Source organism: Nyctereutes procyonoides, unplaced genomic scaffold, assembly GCF_905146905.1.
Source record: "Nyctereutes procyonoides isolate TBG_1078 unplaced genomic scaffold, NYPRO_anot_genome, whole genome shotgun sequence".
Classification (NCBI taxonomy): domain Eukaryota; kingdom Metazoa; phylum Chordata; class Mammalia; order Carnivora; family Canidae; genus Nyctereutes; species Nyctereutes procyonoides.
In genome coordinates, this window is record NW_026575046.1 from 46,032,666 (window position 1) to 46,054,549 (window position 21,884).

The 21,884-nt window shown below is 42.2% G+C and overlaps 1 protein-coding gene across 1 annotated transcript in view; it reads left to right on the forward strand.

The window, feature by feature from the left end:
* The window catches only part of DOCK2 (dedicator of cytokinesis 2), a 401,682-nt gene that overhangs the window by 46,258 nt on the left and 333,540 nt on the right, over positions 1 to 21,884 (forward strand). Inside the window, exons 9-17 of the mRNA XM_055325894.1 lie at positions 2,323 to 2,404; positions 7,194 to 7,329; positions 9,960 to 10,035; positions 11,222 to 11,298; positions 11,867 to 11,992; positions 13,231 to 13,355; positions 18,622 to 18,720; positions 20,528 to 20,600; positions 20,712 to 20,815. Of these exons, the coding sequence (XP_055181869.1) occupies positions 2,323 to 2,404; positions 7,194 to 7,329; positions 9,960 to 10,035; positions 11,222 to 11,298; positions 11,867 to 11,992; positions 13,231 to 13,355; positions 18,622 to 18,720; positions 20,528 to 20,600; positions 20,712 to 20,815 (898 nt within the window). The remainder of the gene's footprint in view (positions 1 to 2,322; positions 2,405 to 7,193; positions 7,330 to 9,959; positions 10,036 to 11,221; positions 11,299 to 11,866; positions 11,993 to 13,230; positions 13,356 to 18,621; positions 18,721 to 20,527; positions 20,601 to 20,711; positions 20,816 to 21,884) is intronic.

Here is a 21,884-nt window from a genome sequence, read left to right on the forward strand (position 1 = left end):
TTCCTTGGCAAAGGCAAATGAGAGCATTCTCAAAATGGTCCAAATGTGGACTGGGGGCAATTTGGCTGAGGCTGAGCTTTCAGTGTTGGGATGAATTATGGTCTGATTCCAGTGGATGCGAGAAGAGATTTGGTTTGGGAAATTTAAGGTAAATTTCTACAAGACAAAAAAGAAGCAGCTTAAATATCAGGTCAGTGGCAAAGCTCATTTTCCCCAAAACATGCTCGAGGAATTCGAATGGTCCTCCCCTTTCTTGGAGGAGTGTCACGTGTGGTAGGTCTCACCTGTTTTGGTGCCAGGTGGGCCTTTGGATTTAGCAGCCAGGTCTTCTGTGCAGGGATGAATAGAGCCAGCTTAGTTCCCCTAGGTTGCTTTTCTTATTTATTATTGCATTTCCCCTAAGAGAAAATTTTTGGTGCTTAATGTTTAGACCTAACCATCACTTGGTGCTACATGTAATCAAAGGTCCTGGGAAATACCCAGGTATTTTTCACTATGACATTCTGGAAATAACCAATTATTGGTTATTGGCTCAGTCAGTTAAACGTCTGACTCTTGGTTTCAGCTCAGGTCATGATCTCAAGGTAGTTAGATTAAGCCCCATGTTGGGCTCTGTGTTCAGCATGGAGTCTGCTTGTCCCTCCCCCTCCCCATCTGCCTCTCCTTTAGCATGCATGCATCTCAATTGAATAAGTAAATAAAATAAATTTTAAAAAGAAATTAAAAAGAAGGAAGAAAAGCTACATTTAACGTTTTAAAAAGATTTATTTTATTTTATATATAGAGTGTGTGCCTATAAGCTGGGGGCAGAGCAGAGGGAGATAGAGAAAATTTTCAAGCAGACTCCACACTGAACATGGAGCCCCATCCATGCAGAGCTCAGTCCCAGGACCCTGAGATCATGACCTGAGCTGAAATCAAGAGTTTGTGGATTAGCCAACTGAGCCACCCAGGAACTCCAGAAAAGCTACATTTACCTTGATTGAATTTTAACCAGTGGTTAATCCAGAGCTGTGTTCTTTTTTAATCAGTTCAATTTCCCCCTTAAACTTGCTCAAACTATCCTCATTATTCTTCTAGAAGTAAGTAGAGAATGTAACAAGATGTTGGAGAGAACCAATTTCTAAAAACAAGGCAATTCCCCTTAACTTTAAGTTCTTATTATGCTTTTTTGGGATTACTTGGTTTTTGAGCTTTATTTTGTTTTTATCCTAATTCAAAATACTGGGCATTTATTTGACACTGACACAATATATGCTCCTATATGGCATGGCAAACCTTATGACTTAACTCAGCAAACTTAAGTTTCTTTTAAGTAAAGAAGCACTATACTTCTCAATTTTCCCAGTGTGGCTGGACTGACTAGTATGAACCTCAGAAGGTGGCATATGGTTGCTACAAGATGCAAGATCATATGTCAGAACTGTGTGACTGTCCCTCATAAAATCCTTTAATGGGTATCCATTACTTTCAGGATCATGTCAAAATCCTTGGATGGCCTACAAGGCCTACATGGTTTGGCCTCTCTAAGTTTTCTCTTATCACTTTCTCCTTGGATCTATTTTTTAGATGCATCAAGCTCCAATCTGCCTCAGGGCCTTTGAATGCATGTTTGCTTTTCCTGAGACATTTCCCTTCCTCACTCTCTTTTCCTGACTAGTTTTATTTACATGTCATATCCCGGGCAAAGGCTTCCTAACCACCCAGATTAGGCCAGACTTTTCTGATATACATTCTTGCAATACCCTGAACTTTGTCTTTTTAGCACAATTGAATATAAATAGTTGTCACAACTGCATTTAGATAGTTATTTAAGTGTATCTCACATAATGGCTAAGGCCATCTATGGCCCATTCATAGTGTGATGTTCCATTCAAAAAAACAGTCCTATGTCCAATGGACAATTTTTTAAAAAATCAAATCTTTATTTAGTCTTGAAAAGGGAATGAAATGGGAAGGGTAAATGCATTCTTAATGTCCAGCAAAACATAACCAAAATCCTTTCTCCCTCAGTTCTCCCACTCTTAATTCTACAGAGAATGCTGTTGCTCTTAAAAAATATTAGGTAGCTGGGTCAGAATTTGCTTAGCAGATAGGGGAGGGAAAGAGATTGTGAATGTACATGTTAGTGATTCTTTGCCCCCCTGTCTCTGTTGGGCAGAACTGCGATCACTTAGAAAGAGGGAACAAGTCTGTTTCAAACACTACCACGTCCTCAGCAGCCAGTATTTGTCGAAGCACACTATAGAGGCTCAGTGCATATTTTTACCAAAACATTGTTGAGCCCCAGGCAGTAATGGGTTGCCACTCTTCTTCCCACAGTGAGAACTACTTGGTGCGATGGGGCAGCAAGGGCTTCCCAAAGGAGATCGAGATGCTCAACAACCTGAAGGTGGTCTTCACGGTGGGTGTGCTCTGTCTTCTTATCTGTCTTCCATACTCACAAGGGTATGATCTTGGAAACAAAGCCAGTCACTTGGTCAGGAGAGAGGTTGACTTGGGTGCAGATCTGAGTTCTGGGCTTTCTGGAGAGATTCAGAGCAGACAGGAAGGGGGGGTTGCTGTGTGCCCTTTGGAAGCTGTTAGGAAGATGGATCTGTCTCTCTCTCGATCTCCCTCCATCTTTCTTTCTCACTCACATGCACACCAAGAACACATGCAGAGTGCTGTGTAAACAAGTACAGATCGTTTCCAGCAATAATGTCTACATGAAATGGGTATAGCAGCTATTCTGATTTATCAATTAATTCATGGTTAACCTGAGTTTCTGTCTGGCTCAGACTTTCTGAAAACCTCTCTAAAATGTATCAGAAAAAAAAAAGACCTTCTAAGAACATTGACTACATAGGTAAAGTGGATATTCTGAACATAATCAAATCATAGGTGGCTAAAGATCTTAATGAGATCCTTAGATCATTCTTCTATATACCAATACTCCCTGGGCAAGGCATATGTAGAAATGTTGAGATCAATTGTTAGTTGGATGATTTATGTCTGAAAGTGAGCCTGGCTTTTTAGTTCTGGAAAGACAAACGGTGGGAAAAAAGAAGATAAGGGTTATTATTTCCACCAAAGACCTATCTCTTGTCCTATTTCCATGAGGGTGTGTTAAGAGTGTGATCTTTAGATACCTAAGGATATTGGTGTTCTCTGCACGCTCCTTTGGGGAGAAGAGCATTTATGAGATTTTTCACTCTGTTGCCTGCATTAGCAAGGGAAATTACAGAGGAGGAGCCAGGGAGGGATTTGGACGTCAGCCAAACCTATGAGTTTGATCCAGGAGTGACCGACATGCTAGATTAACCTACGTTGCTCTACAATAATTTTCCAGTTACAGCCCATTAAGTGCAATGTCTTATGTTATGTCACAATTAGATTGGAGTGCAGCTGATTTATTTTGTTTGTTATTTCCTGAAAAAATGGGCTAGCGGCACGGAATAAGATCATAGTCCTAATTGCTTAGACAAAGTTTTCCTGGCATATATAAATGTGTCTCAGCCCTGTTTATCTATTATTAGTTAGAAGGAGGGGCCTATTTATTTTCTTGATAAATAGGAAAGTCCCATGGGGCTTCTTGATTAAACCAGGAGACAGATGTTTCATGAGAGGGACAGGGACAGGGAATCAATCAGTGGTTCATTTTTCAGGGAACCAATTCATGATGTAAACATGCAGCAAAGGGCATCAGTGAATTTGTGTCTCTCATTATCAAAGAGAGTGTGACTCTGCCAGCATGGAATTTTTTGCCCATGTCACCACCTCTTCTTCCCATGGCCAATGAACTTGGGAACCTTGGTTGACTGCATTAACGAGCGGATGCTTCTCCATCTTGAAATGATGGGAGTCTTCATTTTGGAACAAGGAAGCTTATGGTGTTCTAGATCCTTCTATTGATTCAAGAGCTATCCAATGAGTACTTACTATGAGTAAGCCCTGTGTCAGGTATTGGGGATACAGCATGGAATAAGCTGATGGGAACCTTGCTCTCAAGGTGTGGTGGGGGGAATTCTGAAAATAAGTAAATGAATAAATAAACAAAATGTCAGAAGGCAATCCATGCAATCAGATTATTAAAACAGGGTGATGTGATGGCATTTGGCTGGGAGTCACTCTCACTCGAGCATTGAGGTGATGTTTAAGTTAGAGATGAGATAAGACTTGGCAGGCATGTGCCTTTCTGGTCCCATTTCTCTTATCTCTGGCTGTTGGCTCTTTCTGGTTTCCTCTTTGAGGGTAGAGCCCTAGGAGCTGGCACGTGGGTGGAGCCAACGATGAACTTGCCCCGTCTGTCTTACAAGCATTCACCCTCCTTGGCTCTGTAAGAAGAAAGTAGAGTATACTATTTCTCTAAGAATTTGCCCAGTTTGGGGTTATTGTTAACACACAGGAAACAAGACTGAACAATAAAAGGAGTACTACTGGACTACTAAATAAAGTGACAGGTGTTTTAAGTTTTGTTGATCTTCCCTAATATGTCTGAGTTTTACAAGGCCAAAGTAAAAATGATTGAGAACGACCACAAACTGGAACACAGTTCTGAGTGAGGACTCGGCATTTGTATACTCTCCAGAGAATAACCTGTGCTGGAGTATTTGCTGTGCTTGTGTAACATGTTACGATTCTCTAGTGCTAAGAGTCTTTGATGAGGCAGCTCTTAAAGATCTGGCATCTTCCTTTGATCAAATTAAATCTTTTCAGAGAAGAGGAGTAGAATAAGGGTTTAGTTAAGAACCTTATAGGTTTATCTAGTAAGTTAGTTGCTAGAACTGCCATTGCAAAGTGCCAGAGTCTGGGTAACTTAAGGAACACATATTTATTTTCTCACAGTTCCGGAGGTTGGAAGTCCAAGATCAAGTTGTTTGCAGGGTTGGTTTCTTGTGAAGCCTCTCTCCTTGGCTTGCAGATGACCGCTTCTCCCTGTGTTCTCACATGGTCTTCTCTACGTGTGTGTCGGTATCCTACTCTCCTCTGCTTAGAAGGACACCAGTCATTGCATAACCTCACTTTAGCTTAACCACCTCTTGGAAGGCCCTATATCCAAATACATTTTTGAGGTGCCAGGGGTTAGGACTTCAGCACATGAATTATGAGGGGACATAATTCAGCCCATAACATCTAGGAAGGATCTTTACAGATGCCAGGGCCTTTGTGGTTCTGGAATGCCTCTGAAAGTTACCAAACTAGATATTTCAAAAACATGAAAATTCCTAATGAGACAAGAGAAGTAATTAAGGACAGACGTCATTATAAAGGAAACAAGACTTGAGGTCTTCAGGATGGGAATGATTCGGATATACAGAGGAATAAGAGGCAGGTATCTGAGGCAGAGATGTGGACAGGGGGCTTAGGAAGAAAGAGCGAGTTGAAAGCGAGCGTCATGTGTTTGTGGAGCAATAAAGGAATCTTTGTGACAAAAATAGAGTACTTACATGCAGAGAATAGTGGGGAATTGGTTGGCTAGGACAGCTGGAAATACATTATGTCTGGGAACTTTCACGTCAGTTAGGGAAGATTAGCACTAATAGGGTAGAAAATAGGGAGCTAGTACTGTTGTTGTGGGGACAGAAGTGAAATAATGAACATGGCTTCTAAAGATACATTTGTAGGGGATTTCAGGGTGGGTGGGAGGAAGGAGTCAGGCAAGCCAGAGAAAAGGCTGTCCAACCATCTGCAGGTGAGGTAATTGGGATTCAGGTGCCTACAGAGCAGGGCAGGGGATATAAATGAGGAGTCGAGCTTCCTTCGTCGGAAAGTCCTCTTTCCCCTGTCTTCCCTTCCCCTCTGCCCCAAAGGGAGAATTTGGAGAATAGGGAAGCAGATGTCCATTCCCCCAGCTGGTAAAAGGACAGCCCTTGTTATCAGTCAATAGTCCTCCAGAGAACCTGAACCAATAGGATATACGGATAGATGTATTCTAAGGATTTGGCTCCCATGATTGTTGGGGCTGGCAAGTTTGAAATCTGACTGGCTGGCCAGCAGACCTGAAACTCAGACAGGGTTTCTGAGGCAGAATTTTTCTGTCCTGAGGCAAAATTTCTTCTTTACTAGAAAACTTCAGGTTTGGGTACTGGAGAGGCTTTAAGACCTTCAACTGATTGGATGAGGCACATCTACATTATGATAGATAATCTTCTTGACTTAAAGTCAACTGATTATAGATGTTCATCAGACCTACGAAATACCTTCATAGCAACATCTAGACTAGTGTTTGGCCAACCACTAAGCACCACAACCTAGCCTAGTTCTCATCTGTAAAATGGGGGATGCAATAATGTATCTACCTTAGAGAGTTGTTGAGGAACAAACAAGACCATGGCTTATGAAAAAATTAGCACAGTGCATGATGCATTAGTGTAGTTCACCATGTCAGTGTTCTTCCTTCAAGACACATACTTGAGTGTGCTCCGACATCCCCCTTGAAGTTTGCTTTGGTCACCTCCCTTGCTTTGGTCACTGAAATGCAAGCCAAAGTGATATGTCCATTCTGGGTGGAAGCTTTAAGAGCCAGTAAGTGATTTGCCACTTTCTCTTCTCCTGCTGTGGGGACAGTGGAAGCACCTGTTGAGATAAGATGGATCATCTGTCAGCTAGGAGCTCAGGGTAGGTAAATGGGGCCCCACTCATTGGCAATGCTCCAGCCATCTGCATTGGGAAGGTAGGCTGATCTAGAAGTAAAAATGTATGTAGTCTTATAAGCTCTGAGATGCTGGGATTGTTTGGTGCTACAACAACCCATCCCTGAATGATATACATACATCGAGGTGCTCAGTAAATGGTAACTATTGGGATTTTTTCCCCCTCTTCTTTTTGCTTTCTCCCTCAGTGGTGCTGAGCAGTGATGAGACAGATGAAGTCATTTGTAGAAAATGCCATTTGTATCCATCAGTTGGCATGTAGGAAATGCTGCCTGTATAACTGATATTGTACTTCTATCCTTCTCCCCCTATTAGTTTGAAATTGAAGAATTAGGATTGAACACCAGGGACCCGTCACTCAGTGTCCTTCCTAAAACTCACCTTTCTTATCAATGAAATGGTTGTGATCCTCTTAATTTCTACCTTTCCCAGGACTAATTGTATGATTGTTCCATGTACACTAAGTGCTAAATACATCCCCACAATTTACTATTAGTAGGCTTTCTTTTCTACTTCTTAAAACGCATGATATGTAACTATTCATTTCCTGCCTTACAGGATCTTGGAAACAAAGACCTCAACAGGGATAAAATTTACTTGATTTGTCAAATAGTTCGAGTTGGGAAGATGGATCTCAAGGATACTAATACAAAGAAGTGCACGCAAGGACTGAGGCGGCCCTTTGGGGTGGCAGGTAATGACACACTACACACCATTAACTTTTATCGAAGTGCAAATTTTATACTGCTGAATTTTAAAGATTATTTCTTTCCCTCTCCTCCCTGCCCCCCCCCCACCAAATTTATACCAGAAATATCCTAATACCTACATTTCTGGTGACTAAATCAAAATAATTGGTGACTAGGTCCAGATTTATGATGAAGGCAGTGAATAATGGATTCCTTGTGTCTGCAGCAGAGCATTGGGAGCATGGTGCTGTCTGAGCAGTTGTCGCCTTTGCTCCCCAGCGTGGTGAAGAAGGAAGAACAGTACGAGTGGGATCTAATTATAAGGAGCAAATCATTTTTTAAAAAAATATCCAGGACAGGAAATGCAGTTACACAGAATGAGTCACTGGCCACACATCTAAATTCCAGATGGAAGTGGACATTTGGAGAGTCCATGTGACCAAATGAGGTTGCTCAAAAGCAACCTCACCTCTGCATTTTTCTCCAAGCCTTAGTTCTCTCTTGGAGTTCCAAAAATTCATCATTCTTGTCCCACTTTTATGGTTTTTGTTATTTAACTATAACTGGCATTATTATTTACCTAATATATTTTCTTTTAATTAACCCACTTTAAGGTACCCTTTTTTTATTAAAAGACCATTTAAAGACCTGTGGAGGGATCCCTGGGTGGCTCAGTGTAAAGCACCTGCCTTTGGCCCAGGGCATGATCCTGGAGTCCCAGGATCGAGTCCCACATCAGGTCCCTACGTGGAGCCTGCTTCTCCCTCTGCCAGCGTCTCTGCCTCTCTCTCTGTATCTTTCATGAATAAATAAATAAATTAAATATTTAACAAAAAATAATAAAAATAAAAATAAAGACCTGTGGAAATAGCAATTGATATGCCAGTTTTATTTCTTTTTATTAAAATATATATTTTTAGTTGCGTACCATTTATAATTCCTCTATATCATATCTAAACCAACAGTTTTGGGATGCCTGGGTGGCTCAACGGTTGAGCATCTGCCTTCAGCTCAGGTCGTGATCCTGGAGTCCTGGGATCAAGTCCTGCATCTGGCTCCTTGCATGGAGCCTGCTTCTTCCTCCGCCTGTGTCTCTGCCTCTCTCTGCATGTCTCTCTGAATAAATAAATAAAATCTTTAAAATAAAAATAAAAAATAAACCGACAGTTTTAGGTTCTTCCTTTCAAGGTACGCTGATCTGTATTCACAAACCAGTTGACTCTCCAACTAGTCTCCTGGCACTGCTTGCAAAGTGGTGGGGTGGAAGAAGTTAGCTTATAACGAGCTAACTGGTTTTTTAACTAGACATTATTGCTAGTTAGCTAACTAGGTGACCTTGGGCAAACATTTTTTTCCAGGGCCTTAATTTCAATATCTGAAAAATGAGAGACTTCAACCTGATTCATCTGTGCCCTGCTCTGAAATGCTGATTCTATGTAAGAGATACTCCTGACATCACAATGTACCTGTTAAGGGCAGTAGGGGTCCTTGAACCTTACCTTAAGATGTGCCTTTGTCCCTATCTGTCGTCTGCTCTCTTTTGTTTTCAGGTGACAACAATGGTGTAACTGAAAGGTTCAACCATATATTGCTTCAGGCATAGCTGGATCCAGGAACTCAAATTTATATCTCACTATCTTTCAGCTCCTATGTCCTCTTGCTTATTCTGAAGATGACTCTTCAATTAGTTCATAAAATGTGGGCCAGCTGTTCCAAGCTTCAATCCTACCAGTTTAGTAATTCACCTCTTTCCCTGAGTTTTAGTAGAAGCCTCAGGAGCATGAACATAGGCCATGTGCTCATCCCCTAAGCACTTACTTTGGTCCTCTGATTAGGCAAGTCCTATGAACAAGAGATTGCTCTACCCAAACTATGCTCACTGAGAGTGGGTGAGGAATAAATTCAAATAGCTAGATGTAGTCACTGGAAAATTATTACCTCAATGGTTTTAATGGTTCCTGACCAGGGCCTGGAGGGTTTGAGGTATTACGCTTTTAGGGTCTGTGCTATATTTGACTAGCTTTTCTTCATGCCTCTCCCTTGCCCTCACATTCATTTCTATAATCCCCTCTCTAATGCAGTTCTTTACTTTGGTTTTATGGACCTTTAGTGGCTAATTTAAGGAAAAGTTTCAGAGGATTCAGGATCCTTCTGGAATTGCAGGGTTCAAAGATCCTATAGTCATATATCTGTGCATATGAGCATGTTTATGAAAAAGAGGTGAGTAGATTCTTAGGTCCCACAGGGGGTCATTGTGCTTGGGTTTTTTAAGCACTATCGGCATCCAATGCATATATGTCAAATCCAAACCTACTTGTTTAATTTCATAGTCACTGTTCTGACTCTTTACTTTTTGCCTCTGCTAAACCACAATCTCTTGGATATTTCTGTGGCCTGCTGACCTTCCAGCCAGCTTTGTCCAGAAGTGTTTGTGAGGTGCTGCACATTATGAACCCTTGCTGTCTGATGCTGACTTGCTTGTCTTTTTAGACCTTTTTTTTTTTTTTCCTTTTTAGACTTTTTCGACTTTTTCTTTTCTACAATCTCATCCCATTGACATCGTTTCCTGGGAGCAGGAGGCCATAAGTCATTAATCGATTTTTCTTTCCTTTTTTTTTTTTTTGTTTGTTTTTAGTTATGGACATAACAGACATCATCAAGGGGAAAGCAGAGAGTGATGAAGAAAAGCAGCACTTCATTCCTTTTCACCCGTGAGAGATTTCCCATTTCTCTCCTTTCTCTTAAACCACACCCCTATTCATTGAGGGCTGCTCAAAAGCAAGGCGAACTGATTTCCCTCAGTTCCTGATCGGCCTGGGGGGGCTTCCCAAGAAGAGAGATCAGGAAGAAAATGATGATTTCAGTGCCAAGGCACTTGAACAGACAGCTTTTCCCCCATTCATTCCTCAATTGTTATTTATTCAACAGAGTGTGATTGAAAGCTGGCAGGGGGCTGTGTGCGGTGTTAAGCATGGGGTATAAAGCAGTCAGTAAGATAGACATGGCCGGGTCTTTGTGGAGCTTATGTTTAGATGGGGTATTGAACAGATAATCAACAAAAGATTAATGCATTAATTACAAGTAATATGGGAACAACAACTCTGTGAAGCAACAGCTTATCAGGAATATATAACAGGGAATTGTCACCTGGTTCTTATGGATAGAAATATCTGTGACTTCAGAGGAGGGTAGTGAGAAGGATAAATGCCCTAAAAGGATTCTGTGAGAAAGCAGGACCCTCAGTTTGAGAATATCATCCTTACTTTGTTACCCCAAGGATGTCCAAGGAGAATGCAGTTTTATTACTGGTAATGAAGTCAGTGACTCTAGTTAAGGTATGTGATTAGGACTGAACAGGAGCAGCTAGTCTTTGCCACCTTGCTGAACAGATGTTCTTTTTTGAGTGCTGAGGAATCCTTCCTTTCTAAAAGCATTCTAGAGGGAAAAAATGGCCTTTACTTGTAGCACTGATATCCCCAAATCTCAGACCCATGTTGCTTTGTGAAAAAGAGAAATATGTTTCTTTTTTTCAAAAAAAGATTTTATTTATTTGAGAGTAAGAAAGAGCTTGTGCATAGGTGGGAGGGAGGAGAAGAAGGAGCAGGAGAAGCAGATCCCCTGCTGAGCAGGGAGCCTGAATCGGACCGAGGCTCTATCCCAGAACCTCTGGAAGCATGACCTGAGCCAAAGATAGATGCTTAATGGACTGAGCCACCCAGGTGCCCCGAGAAATAGGTTTCCTGATGGCATGTATGCTGTCTGAGCTGGCATGGGCAGGCTCACTTTTTACCTAAGGTGTATGGAGGGGCTGGGAACTTTCTGGAGCACATGGAACCACAAAGTGGGGACCCCATGAGAGTACCATGCAAGCATTTTGTGTTTTCTTTTCCTTCCCAGAGTGACAGCTGAGAATGACTTTCTCCACAGCCTGCTGGGCAAAGTCACAGCCTCCAAGGGAGACAGTGGAGGGCAAGGTACAGTGCCACGGTGTGCTGAGTGGGCTCAGCTCTGGCTTGGGAGTTCTTGATTCTTTGGAAAACAGATCAAAATCCTAAATCCTGGAAAACGTAGCCTTCCTTCTAGACAAGACTGTTGTGAAAAATGGGAGCATGTGATCTATGGAAATGGAAACCACATCTCCTGAATCGGGGAGGCATGTTCTAGTGCCCAAAAGAAGAGGTGAACTGATATATCCTGACTATCTGTCATGTGTCAGGCACCTTAATGTATCTCCATATTTGATTTAATTCTTACCACAGTTCTGTGAGATAGATGGTATCCATTCCACAAAGACTGGGCTTAGAGAGGTGGATTAATTTGACAGAAGCTGACACTGTTGGAAGTTACCAGTGCGATTCAGACCAACAGATGTCTGGCTCCAGAGCACCTCTGCTTTCTACCTTCTCGGTTGGATCACTGCATCTGTAATTGTTTCTCTCTGCTTCCAGTGGTCTTCTCCAGGAAGAGCCCAAAGGGAGAGATGAGAGGGTGAGATTGAGAATACCTTGTAGTGGGCTCTTCATGGTGAGCATTCCCTTCCAGGCCTCTGGGTGACAATGAAGATGCTTGTGGGTGACATCATTCAGATCCGCAAGGACTACCCACACTTGGTGGACAGGACCACTGTGGTGGCCAGGAAGCTGGGCTTCCCAGAGATCATTATGCCAGGTTTGGCCTTCCCCTGGGGTGGGGGTTGGGGGTGGAGTGGGGGTGGTGGTAGTTTGGCTTATCACATTTTCTTTTTAAAAAGTCAACCACTTCTTTTTCTACTACCTTTTCTCTATTTCTCTGCCTGAAGGAAACCACTGAAAAGGATTCTTGTTTATCTCAAAATCTTCCATACATTCATGTAATAAACACAAACACATAGATATACACACATGCACTTTTTTCCCCTCGCAGATGGGATCACACTTCATATGCTGTATATACCATTACTCTATATACTTTATACAGTGTTCTACAACTTGCTTTATCACTTAATAATTTATCATGGACATCCTTTCTACTTTACTACATATAGAATGATTCTATTCTTTTGGGGAGAATATTGTCACTCTCTTAAATTTTTAAACTAATTTTTTTATAACCAGAGGACTCCATGCCTGTTGTAAAATGTTCAAATAGCATGAAAAGGTAAAAAGTAGAATGTTAAAAGCTCTCTCAAATTTTTGCCTACAGAAGTAACCACTATTAAAATTGTCCAAATGTGTATATAATAAAAGAAAAACAAATGAGATTATATAATAACACTGTTTTAAAACTTCCCTTTTTGTCTTTAACCTGCCTTAGACTTGTGTTCCCAACTGCTCTTACTGATATACTCCTTTACACAGTGTATAGTCGTCCACTGGGGGCCTGTGCTGTACTTGATTTGTACCTGTTTTACCTGAGACATCAATTCCTTGTGCATTCCTCTGGGGGGTTTTCAGTTCTTATTGCCTCCCATTCCTGAAGACCCTCCGAACCTCCTTCCTGTGACCCCGTGTTCCTTGGATACTCGCAAAATCACTCTATTTGCTCCTGCACAGTAAAAGATCTGTGGCTGCAACTGTGGACTGTGGTTGTTATTCATGGGCCAAGGAGCTTTCCTTTGCCTTCCCAGAAGGTGTCACTAGAGGATGGAAATTCAATAATTTTAATGGAGAGAACACAGCCAATTTTGATCATCCCACCTACCTTTTTGCAACTGATGTCCTAGTGTTCTTCTATCCCCTTGTTACCTATTTCTCCAGCCTCCCTGATGAGGAAACAATGCTTTTTTTGAAATGTGTCTGATCTTAATTTCATTAGTGGACAGTAAGGTGGGGCACTTGCCTTCACACCCCCACTCCCTGTGCCTTCTAGTCAGTGTCTCTCCTGCGGCATAGACACCAACTCTTGTCTCTCTCTCCCTCTGCCTGCAGGGGATGTCAGGAATGACATCTACATCACTCTATTACAAGGCGACTTTGACAAGTACAACAAGACCACGCAGAGAAACGTGGAAGTGATCATGTGTGTGTGCGCGGAGGATGGCAAAACACTGCCTGTAAGGGACTCTACTGCTACTCTGGGTGCCCTGGCTGCCTTGGGTGCTTCTGCTCACAAAGATTTGCTTTTCCCATCCCAATGTGCTCGCTAAATGTCAGGTGCCTTCGAGATGGCTTTGAGTAATGTGATCTACATCTTTAGAGCTTGGTTTGCATGCTGGCCTGTAGTAAGACCTCATGTTGTTTTGTCTTTACATCAAACCAGTGTTTCAGTGTCTGTTTCTTTCCTTTCATGATCCCTTCTTTTTCTTTTTTTTTATTTCTCCCCTCCCCCCCCCCTTTTTTTTTGCTTGGCCTCAGCTTACAGGTCAGCTGTTTGCTGTTAAAATGTTGTTCTGATTGAAACCTGAGCTGGTTTATTTGGGCAAAATCCATGGCAAGAAAAAGGATCAATACAGAGCCTTGGGCTGGTGTGGAGACTCAGGATGGCCTCAAAACAGACATTCCCAACACTTAATCCAACTCCCTAGTGCTCAGCTAGAAATTCTGGTGGAAAGCCTTATTCGTAATTGGTCTCCAGAGGGCCAACACAGTGTATTCAAGAATGCAAAGCATATTGCTATAAATATTTATACAGCATATGTCCTATACAATATTTCTCATGTGTGTTTACATTTATTTACTTATATTTCCTTTAAGGTTGTCAGCAATTGTGTCCAGTGTGTGGGAGGGTTCTGCTTCTCAATTTCTCGTTTTGGAGTCCTAAGCTGAAAATAAAATCAGCTCTCAGCAGCCGTTTCAGCATGGGCAAAGATTCCTCTTAGGCCACAGTAGGTGATTAGATAGCACAGTGGGGTGGGGATGTGAGTATTGATAAGTCATCTGTTCTAGCCTTGGGGCCTGGGACTCAAGCAGATTTTGCTACCCTCTACCTAAGAACGAAACTAGCATTCACAGAGGAATTACTATATGCAAGATGCTGAGATAAGTATGATGCATTACCATTATTATTCCCATTTGTACAGAGGAGGAAACTAAACCTTCAAAGGAAACAACTTTCCCAAGGTCATAAATTTTGTACATGTCAGAGATGGGGTTTGAGCCCAGGTTTTGGGCCCTCTTAAACACTTGACACTAATGCCTATCCATTAAAAAAAAAAAGAAAATCCTCCAGTTTATTTTTCCTTTCAAAAATGATGCTAATAGGGCAGCCTGGGTGGCTCAGCGGTTTAACGCTGCCTTCAGTCCAGGGTGTGATTCTGGAGACCTGGGATCTAGTCCTATGTCGGGCTCCCTGCATGGAGCTTGCTTCTCCCTTTGCCTGTGTCTCTGCACCCCCCCCTCTGTGTGTCTCATGAATAAATAAATAAAATATTTTTTAAAAAATAAAATAAATTAAAAAAAATGATGCTAATAACCACTTCTATCAAATTCTGGGAAGATTCATAATTATTTTTTGAATTTAAAGAAATCCCATTGTCTTTTTGTTGGTAAAGACTGGTCCTATTAATTAATATCTAGCTGAACAAAAATCCAAGTGTCTAACTCATCCTCTTTTTGTTGGATTCTGAAAAGTAAAGTAAGTGAGAGACGCTCTGCTCAAAGGAACACAAAAGAAGAGCAGAGGGTTTTTATCTGAAAGGGAAATTGCATTTCACAAACGTATAGACCATTGCTTTGAAGTTATTTTTATCCAACTACCTGTTGGAGAACTTTTAAACCTCAGCTTCATTTTTAAAAACACTGACACACTTGCCTTCAATGTTGCCAAAGGACAAATTAGAAGGAACAGTTAACAGGAAAGCAGGCATTTTATCTCGCTTCTGAACCATTCTTACTTCCAACCCTCTGCCACACTTTCTAGTCACACCCAACCAGGCTGAGCAGACACACTCATCAAAGATGAATATATAAGCAGGTATTCTGGGGGCAGAAATGGAGAGGTAACTATGGGGCATGGTGGTAATTGCAGTTTCCTCTATTAGGCAAGTTATGGGGGAGTTCAGCTGACTGACTATTGAAAATTGCTAAGGAAGCCTGTGGGAGGCTGTTCTTTCTTTATTTGCGGAAATAAATATTACTGCCTAATTAAGTGTCAGGCAGCACACTCAAACACTCTTGATCCTGGTAGGTTCCTGTGAGAACAGTCCCTTCAGTGATATCTATTTCTTTTCCTGCTCCAGGTGCACACTGCCCTTGGAAGAGCAGGGCCAAGGACAGAGCGAGTAGGTTACACTTGTCCTTGGCTCACTTTGGGCTTTTAGCAACCTTGTTCAGGAGGGGCCATAGCAGAGAAGCTAGTGGAGTGGGTTCTGGTATCAAACAGATCAGGTTCAAATCCCAACCTCCCTTCCTATCTGCATAATCTTGGGCAAGTTGTATTTGTCTGTTAAAGAAGAATCATCATCTCCTCCTCATGGGGTTGTGAGTTAAACAAAATGGTAGCAGTAAAGCACCTGGCATACAGTAAATACTTGGAAACAAGAAGGAGGGGTAATGTTCAGGAGGCAGAACAACTGGCAGGAACCGAGGCAAATGGGCAATCTGATGGGGATGGATGCCAGAAGCAAGTTTGAGGACCAGTGGAGAAGACTTCAATGCCAGGCTGAGGAACCTCTGCTCTTCTGAGACCAGTTAGCTTATGAGGGTAGAGGCAGAGCATGAAGAATAGGGTAGTATAGTGGTTAAGACCATGAACTCTGGGGCCAGGCAGCCAAGTTCAATTTCCGGTGCAGCCTGGATTAGCGGAATGACCTTGAACAAATCATGTAATCTCTCTATGCCTACAGTTTTCTGTCTGAATAGCAGTAGAATAGCAGTTAACACTTTGCTTTTGTGAACATCAAATGAGGTGCTACATAATAGATGTTCATTAAAATTAGCCATTATTACTAGAAAGGTATAGTAGTCTTCCGGCTTGATTCTTGCCTTGTGCATGCTAATTGGCCCCTTCCCAGTATATAGCCTGATAGATGTAGAACACTGGCTGTTAAAGTCCATTCACATCCATGGTCTCATTTGTTCCTCAGGTGATTACTGCCAGGTAAGTAGGGCCTGTATGAGGGGTCTGACTTTTCCTCCTGCTAAGGTGTGTCTACCAAGACTAAGTCAGCATTAAAGCCTCTAGGCTTCCTGATTCCTACTCAGATTGCCTTCAGCTGACCTGAAACCAACTAGGAATTCTTACTGCTAATTGGGGACCACGGGGGTGAGCAATTAGGTAAATTATTGAATAGGCTTACTTGAGACATATATAAATTTATATTTTCTCTAAAACCGGGCTTAGTCCCTGGTCATGATTCTTGACACATGTGGAAACATTCAGTTTTATCTCTGGGATGTTGAAGGTGAGAGTCTTAGGTCTTTCTCAAAGTAATACTGAATCTTTATTTCTATAGCCTTAGACAATCAAAAATTTTCATCACCAAGATAGTTTTGTGGGAATCAGTTGCAACTTTACTTTTACCAGAGATATATGTGTAGTTTTAGATTTTATAAGCTACATGGGATTCACTGGAGCTACAGAAACTCTAAGCCCATAAATGTCACTGGATTATAAATCTTGGGAAGCTGGAAAGCATCTAGCTTGTATGGAAGGGCAGAGAGATAGTGGGTCTGAAATGTATGGTAGCTCTGCTATCATTTTGGGCAAGTAACTTAACCTCTCAGGGCCTCAGTTTACCCAGTTTTGAAATGGAGATAATAGCGGTGATCATTGGTGGTGGTTGTGAGGATTGGATTAAGTGAGGTAGTACATGTAAAGGGCTCAGCATAATGGTGGACAAAAAGCAGTCTCTAAATGGTTAGAAAGACTTTGAAAGCATGTTTATAGTTCAGGCTTAAAAATTTCTCAAAGACTCCATCCCACTGAAAACCAAGAGAATGTCTTTCCTTATTTTTAGTTTATTGGTTATTTTTGTTTTTTTTAGAGGTTAATTCTGAAAGAACACTATATCCTTATTTTGAAATGGATTCGATTTGGCTGTGACTTCCATCAATCATTCTTGCCCTCCAGCTCAGAAGTAAAGAGGGAGAATCCCAGTGAGAGAGGCAGGATTCTCCTTCCCACAAGTTAGCTTCTCTCTCAGGAGGTCCTTGAGTGCTTCTAACTGGTCGACTTTGGTTATTTAACCTGGTGGGTGGAGGTGGGATGGGAGGATGGAGTCAAGGATCCATTGATGAATCTGATGAAATCTGGTAAGAGGTGAGGAGTCTGTTATCTTAAAAATGCCCAGAAGCATGCAGTTTTGCAATTTGGGAGCTTGGGGCTCTAAAACCAATTTTTATGTCCCTAAATCTCTGGAAAGTGGAGGTAAAATTCTTAGGCCCCTTTCTGGGTGACACTAGCTTAGATCTTGTTTGGGGGCCAAACAACTAGAATGAACAGAGAGAGGTAGAATTAGGGGCTGACAGACTATCAGAAGATAATTTTCCTTGGTACTGTGAGGTTGATTTTTATGACAAACAATAAATGTCCTATACAGGTATGCTTGCTCTGTGCTCAGTCTCTGCTTGGAATCTCTTTCCCACATTTCTGCTCAAAGACAACTTGGAATCTTTCTTCAAGATCCTCACCTGTCATCGCCTCTAAGAATCTGCCCTGGATTCTCAGACTGCACTTAAGTGTCCCTTCTCTGTGGCCTATTATATCAAAGACATAAATGTGTCTACCATCACATTGTGTTATTTAGTGATTTGTCTGCTTATCCAACAATCCCTCCCCAAACTGTGAAATATCATGTCAGGTTTAATATTTGACTCAGGCCCATATCCCAGTGCTTAGCATGGGCCTGATACCACAAGATGCTTGGTAACCGTGGGGCTCCCTTAGCCCCCTCTGCCCCTGCAGCTCTCTGCAGCCCAGGCTCCTAGTCCTTTCCCAGCTTCTGTGTTAACATCAGATCCATCAGAATGAGCTGCTGCTTGACTGATCTGAGCCTGTTTGTAAACTTTGTGCACATTCAGATTTAAGGAACAAATAGGATTAATAAGACTGGCAGCATGCAGTAACTCCAAGGCTGGTTACCATTTATAATAAGGCAGTCACATCAGTGCTTTGGTGCGCTCCAATGGTTTCCAGAATGCAAGTAATAGAATTTCTGTAGTTAAGCAGCTGTCACTTCTGGGGCCAGGGATGTTCATGTATAAATCTATAATGTAGAAGGATACCTGACAGAAGAGTTGGTGACGGCGGGGGGGGGGGGGGGGGCGGGGGGGAGGGGGTTCCCATACTCTAAGGTCAGTGTTGGCTGTGGGACCAAAATTGCCCAAGCACAGAAAATGGCAATTCTGTAGTGTTTTTTCTCTTTGTTTTTCTTGGGTCAGAATGCAATTTGTGTGGGAGCTGGGGACAAGCCCATGAATGAATATCGGTCCGTTGTGTACTATCAAGTCAAACAACCACGGTGGATGGAAACAGTCAAGGTAATAATAATAATAATAAATAATTATAGCAGTAAACATGTATCTCAGGGCTCTAAGACATCTCCCTAAATTCTGAAGCAATACCCTAGTGTGTGTCCAGTGGTGCGTCAGGCAATGGAAATGGTGGCCCAATGGGTGAGTACCCTGGTTCTTTTGATCATCCTTCCCAGACCCAGGACCAGCCACTATAGGATTGTCCAGATGCATCTCCTTGCTAACAGTGCATAACCCACCAAGCTATGTCGTTCTGCTCAGCCACGAGGAGCAACAGAGCTTGCAAGTGAATGTGAACCTATGAAAGACCGCTTAATGCCTGAAAGATATTGTCTTGGGAGGGTGCACGAGACAAAAGTGGCATTAATCACAAATATTCACATTACCCAATTGTTACACGAAGCAGAAGAGAATATCGTGTGTTGGAAGAAGAGTTTGGAATTAATTGAGTGAACAGTGAAGCTTGAACACAGCTTCAAATATCTCTGTCTTAAAAAAAAAAAGTGTCTGTCTTGTAATTAGTAGCAGTCTCCATTTACCCGGTGCTCTGAACCCAAATACAAGACGTTCATATAAGTTCGTTTTCCTAGATAGCTATCCAAAGCTCAGTGGTTCTTGCCTGTCACCTATATTCCTATTTTCCCCAGTCAGTCTCCCTGCACTCACTCTTTTCAGAATGATGGCCTGCCCAACTTTGCGGTCAGAAAGCTATTGAGCCAAGATGGTTTTCTCTTTTCTGTGTTCTCTTGTACTCTAGTTATTTCTCTTTGCTAGCCCTTGTCCATGGTTATTAAAATAGATGTCTCTCCATGTGAACCATGAACTTTCAAGTTACAGAGCTTCTGCCTTGCCTCAGCAAGGCCACCATTTCACATGACTATAGTTTGGAGTGGCCATTTGATTCACAATGGAATGAATTGGACTGCAGCGCCCATCAGACTCTCAGTTCCTTTGTTCTGTCTGAAATCACAAATGGTGGACCTCTTCAGGCTCAAATTTCATTCTCTGGAGCAGAAAGTGCCCCAAGAATACATCTGTTTGGCTTTTAAGAGTCATCTATAAGTGTAAACTTGTCTCTTTTAAATATCAAAGTGGTTTCCTCACAGGTCGCTAAGCTTCTCTGCTTTGGCTCGAATTGCACATTACAGAGAGAGCTGTGAGGTGTTGGGAGGTGGGCAGTCCAGAGCCAGACCTGATGCATCTCAGTCAAGGGTGCAACAGACCACCACTGGACAGTGAAACTGGGGTGACCAAGGACTGAGGGATTTGGCTCTGTGTCTTCAGAGGTAAAAGCATCTCAGTATTTGTCCCGCCAAGGATGGGAATGAGCCCCAGGATTTTCCCAAATATTATTGGATTCAAGCATTTTTATGAATTTGCATAAACAAGGGTCCTCAAGCATACCCCCTAATGACCATTGCTAATTTTCTAATCCCTGCTGCAATTGCCAGAACTCCTGGAGTGTGTAAGGAAAATGTGCGTTGTGCAGTTTGCATTGCATCAAATCCTGTGCTAAAGTTATGTGACTTTTATATCAATTTGGGGAGATTCATTTTAACCCACTATAATTTACAGACCTCTTTTCATTGGGTAGGAATGCAATTTGCTAAATGGATTACATTTGGTACTTTATTTTCTCTTCATAGCTAGTTCTTATGTAATTTATTTACAGTTCATCAGGCTTGATGGATGGGTAATGAATCAGCATGCAGCTCTCTTAGTTAAATGGTCGGACTGCCTTTTGGGGGGTGGGCTGGAGTAGGGAAAGCTGATTAACTCATTGCCTCCTGAGCTTTGGTTTCTGCTTACCAAGGTGGCTGTCCCTATTGAAGACATGCAGAGGATCCACCTGAGATTCATGTTTCGACATCGGTCATCCCTGGAATGTAAGTACCTGACCAAATGGCATCTCTGAAGCTCCCCTGAGGGGAGAGGAGTAGGACAACTGGGTGGCACATGTGTCATTTTCTTTCCTGACCTCACAATGCTATTTCCAGCTAAAGATAAAGGAGAAAAGAACTTTGCCATGTCCTATGTGAAGTTAATGAAGGAAGATGGGACCACTCTGCAAGATGGATGCCACGACTTGGTTGTCCTAAAGGTACCATGAGTTTGAATTAACTCTGCAGTGAGTGGGATACAGGAAGCCAAGGGAAGATGACAGGATTGCTTAGTGGTTAACAGCAAGGGCCACAGAATCACACACAACATCGTTCACCAGCTGTGTGCCCTTGCACAAAATCTTAACTTGTCTGCCTCTGCTTCTCTCTCTCTGAGCCTTCAGTGAATAATTGTTGAGTGAGTATCACATAAGACCATTCATGTAAACACAACCATGATGGCACATAGCACATTGAATAAGTGGAAAAGGTTATTGTTACGAACAGAATGGGCTATTAACTCTGTAAAGACCTCCGTGGGATGTGTAGAAGACCAGCAGGAAACATTTGAGAGTTGCCTCACTGCCACTAATGGAAACATATCAGAATCTGGGGTCCCAATCCTGCTACTAACTAAATCTGGAATCATCTCACACATTTTCCTGAGTGTCAGTTTCTTTTTTCTTAAGTGCAATGGTAATATTTATGACAAACCGGTGAAATGACCCATGTGGAAGGGCTGTGTATAAAAAGGGGTACAGATAGTAGCCATTGTTATTTTACATCATGAGACTGGTACTGTTTTCCTGAAGTGGAAAGTGTTTGCCTTGATCTTACCTGCACGCTTTCCCACAACCTCTCTTGTGGCAGCAGGATGTCTGTGCTGGAGACAAAGCCTGTGTTTGTGAAGGAAGACAAGACTAAGCCACCTGCATAAGGATTAACACTTGCACTTGGCATTCTCCGCCCCAGGGGCTGAAAACACCCTTTGCCTGTGGTCTCCATGGCAAACAGAGCCTCATCAAGGCTTCATCACCAGGCACTCTTCTCTGAGTCTCTCTGGCTTTTCTGAAAACCTCCACCCCCTTCTTCTGCACAATTGCTATCTTCTCATTTAGGACACATCAAGGTAGTTCTTGCCTTGAAAGCCATTCTTCCTCAATGGACTCTGAATTCATGGCGGGGGGTGGGGGCGGGAGGGAGACCTAGTCAGAGTCAGTTTGCAAGGTATTCATCTTCCTTAAGTTTCAGTTTCCTCATCTGTAAACTGAGGATGACAGCAGTGTCTGC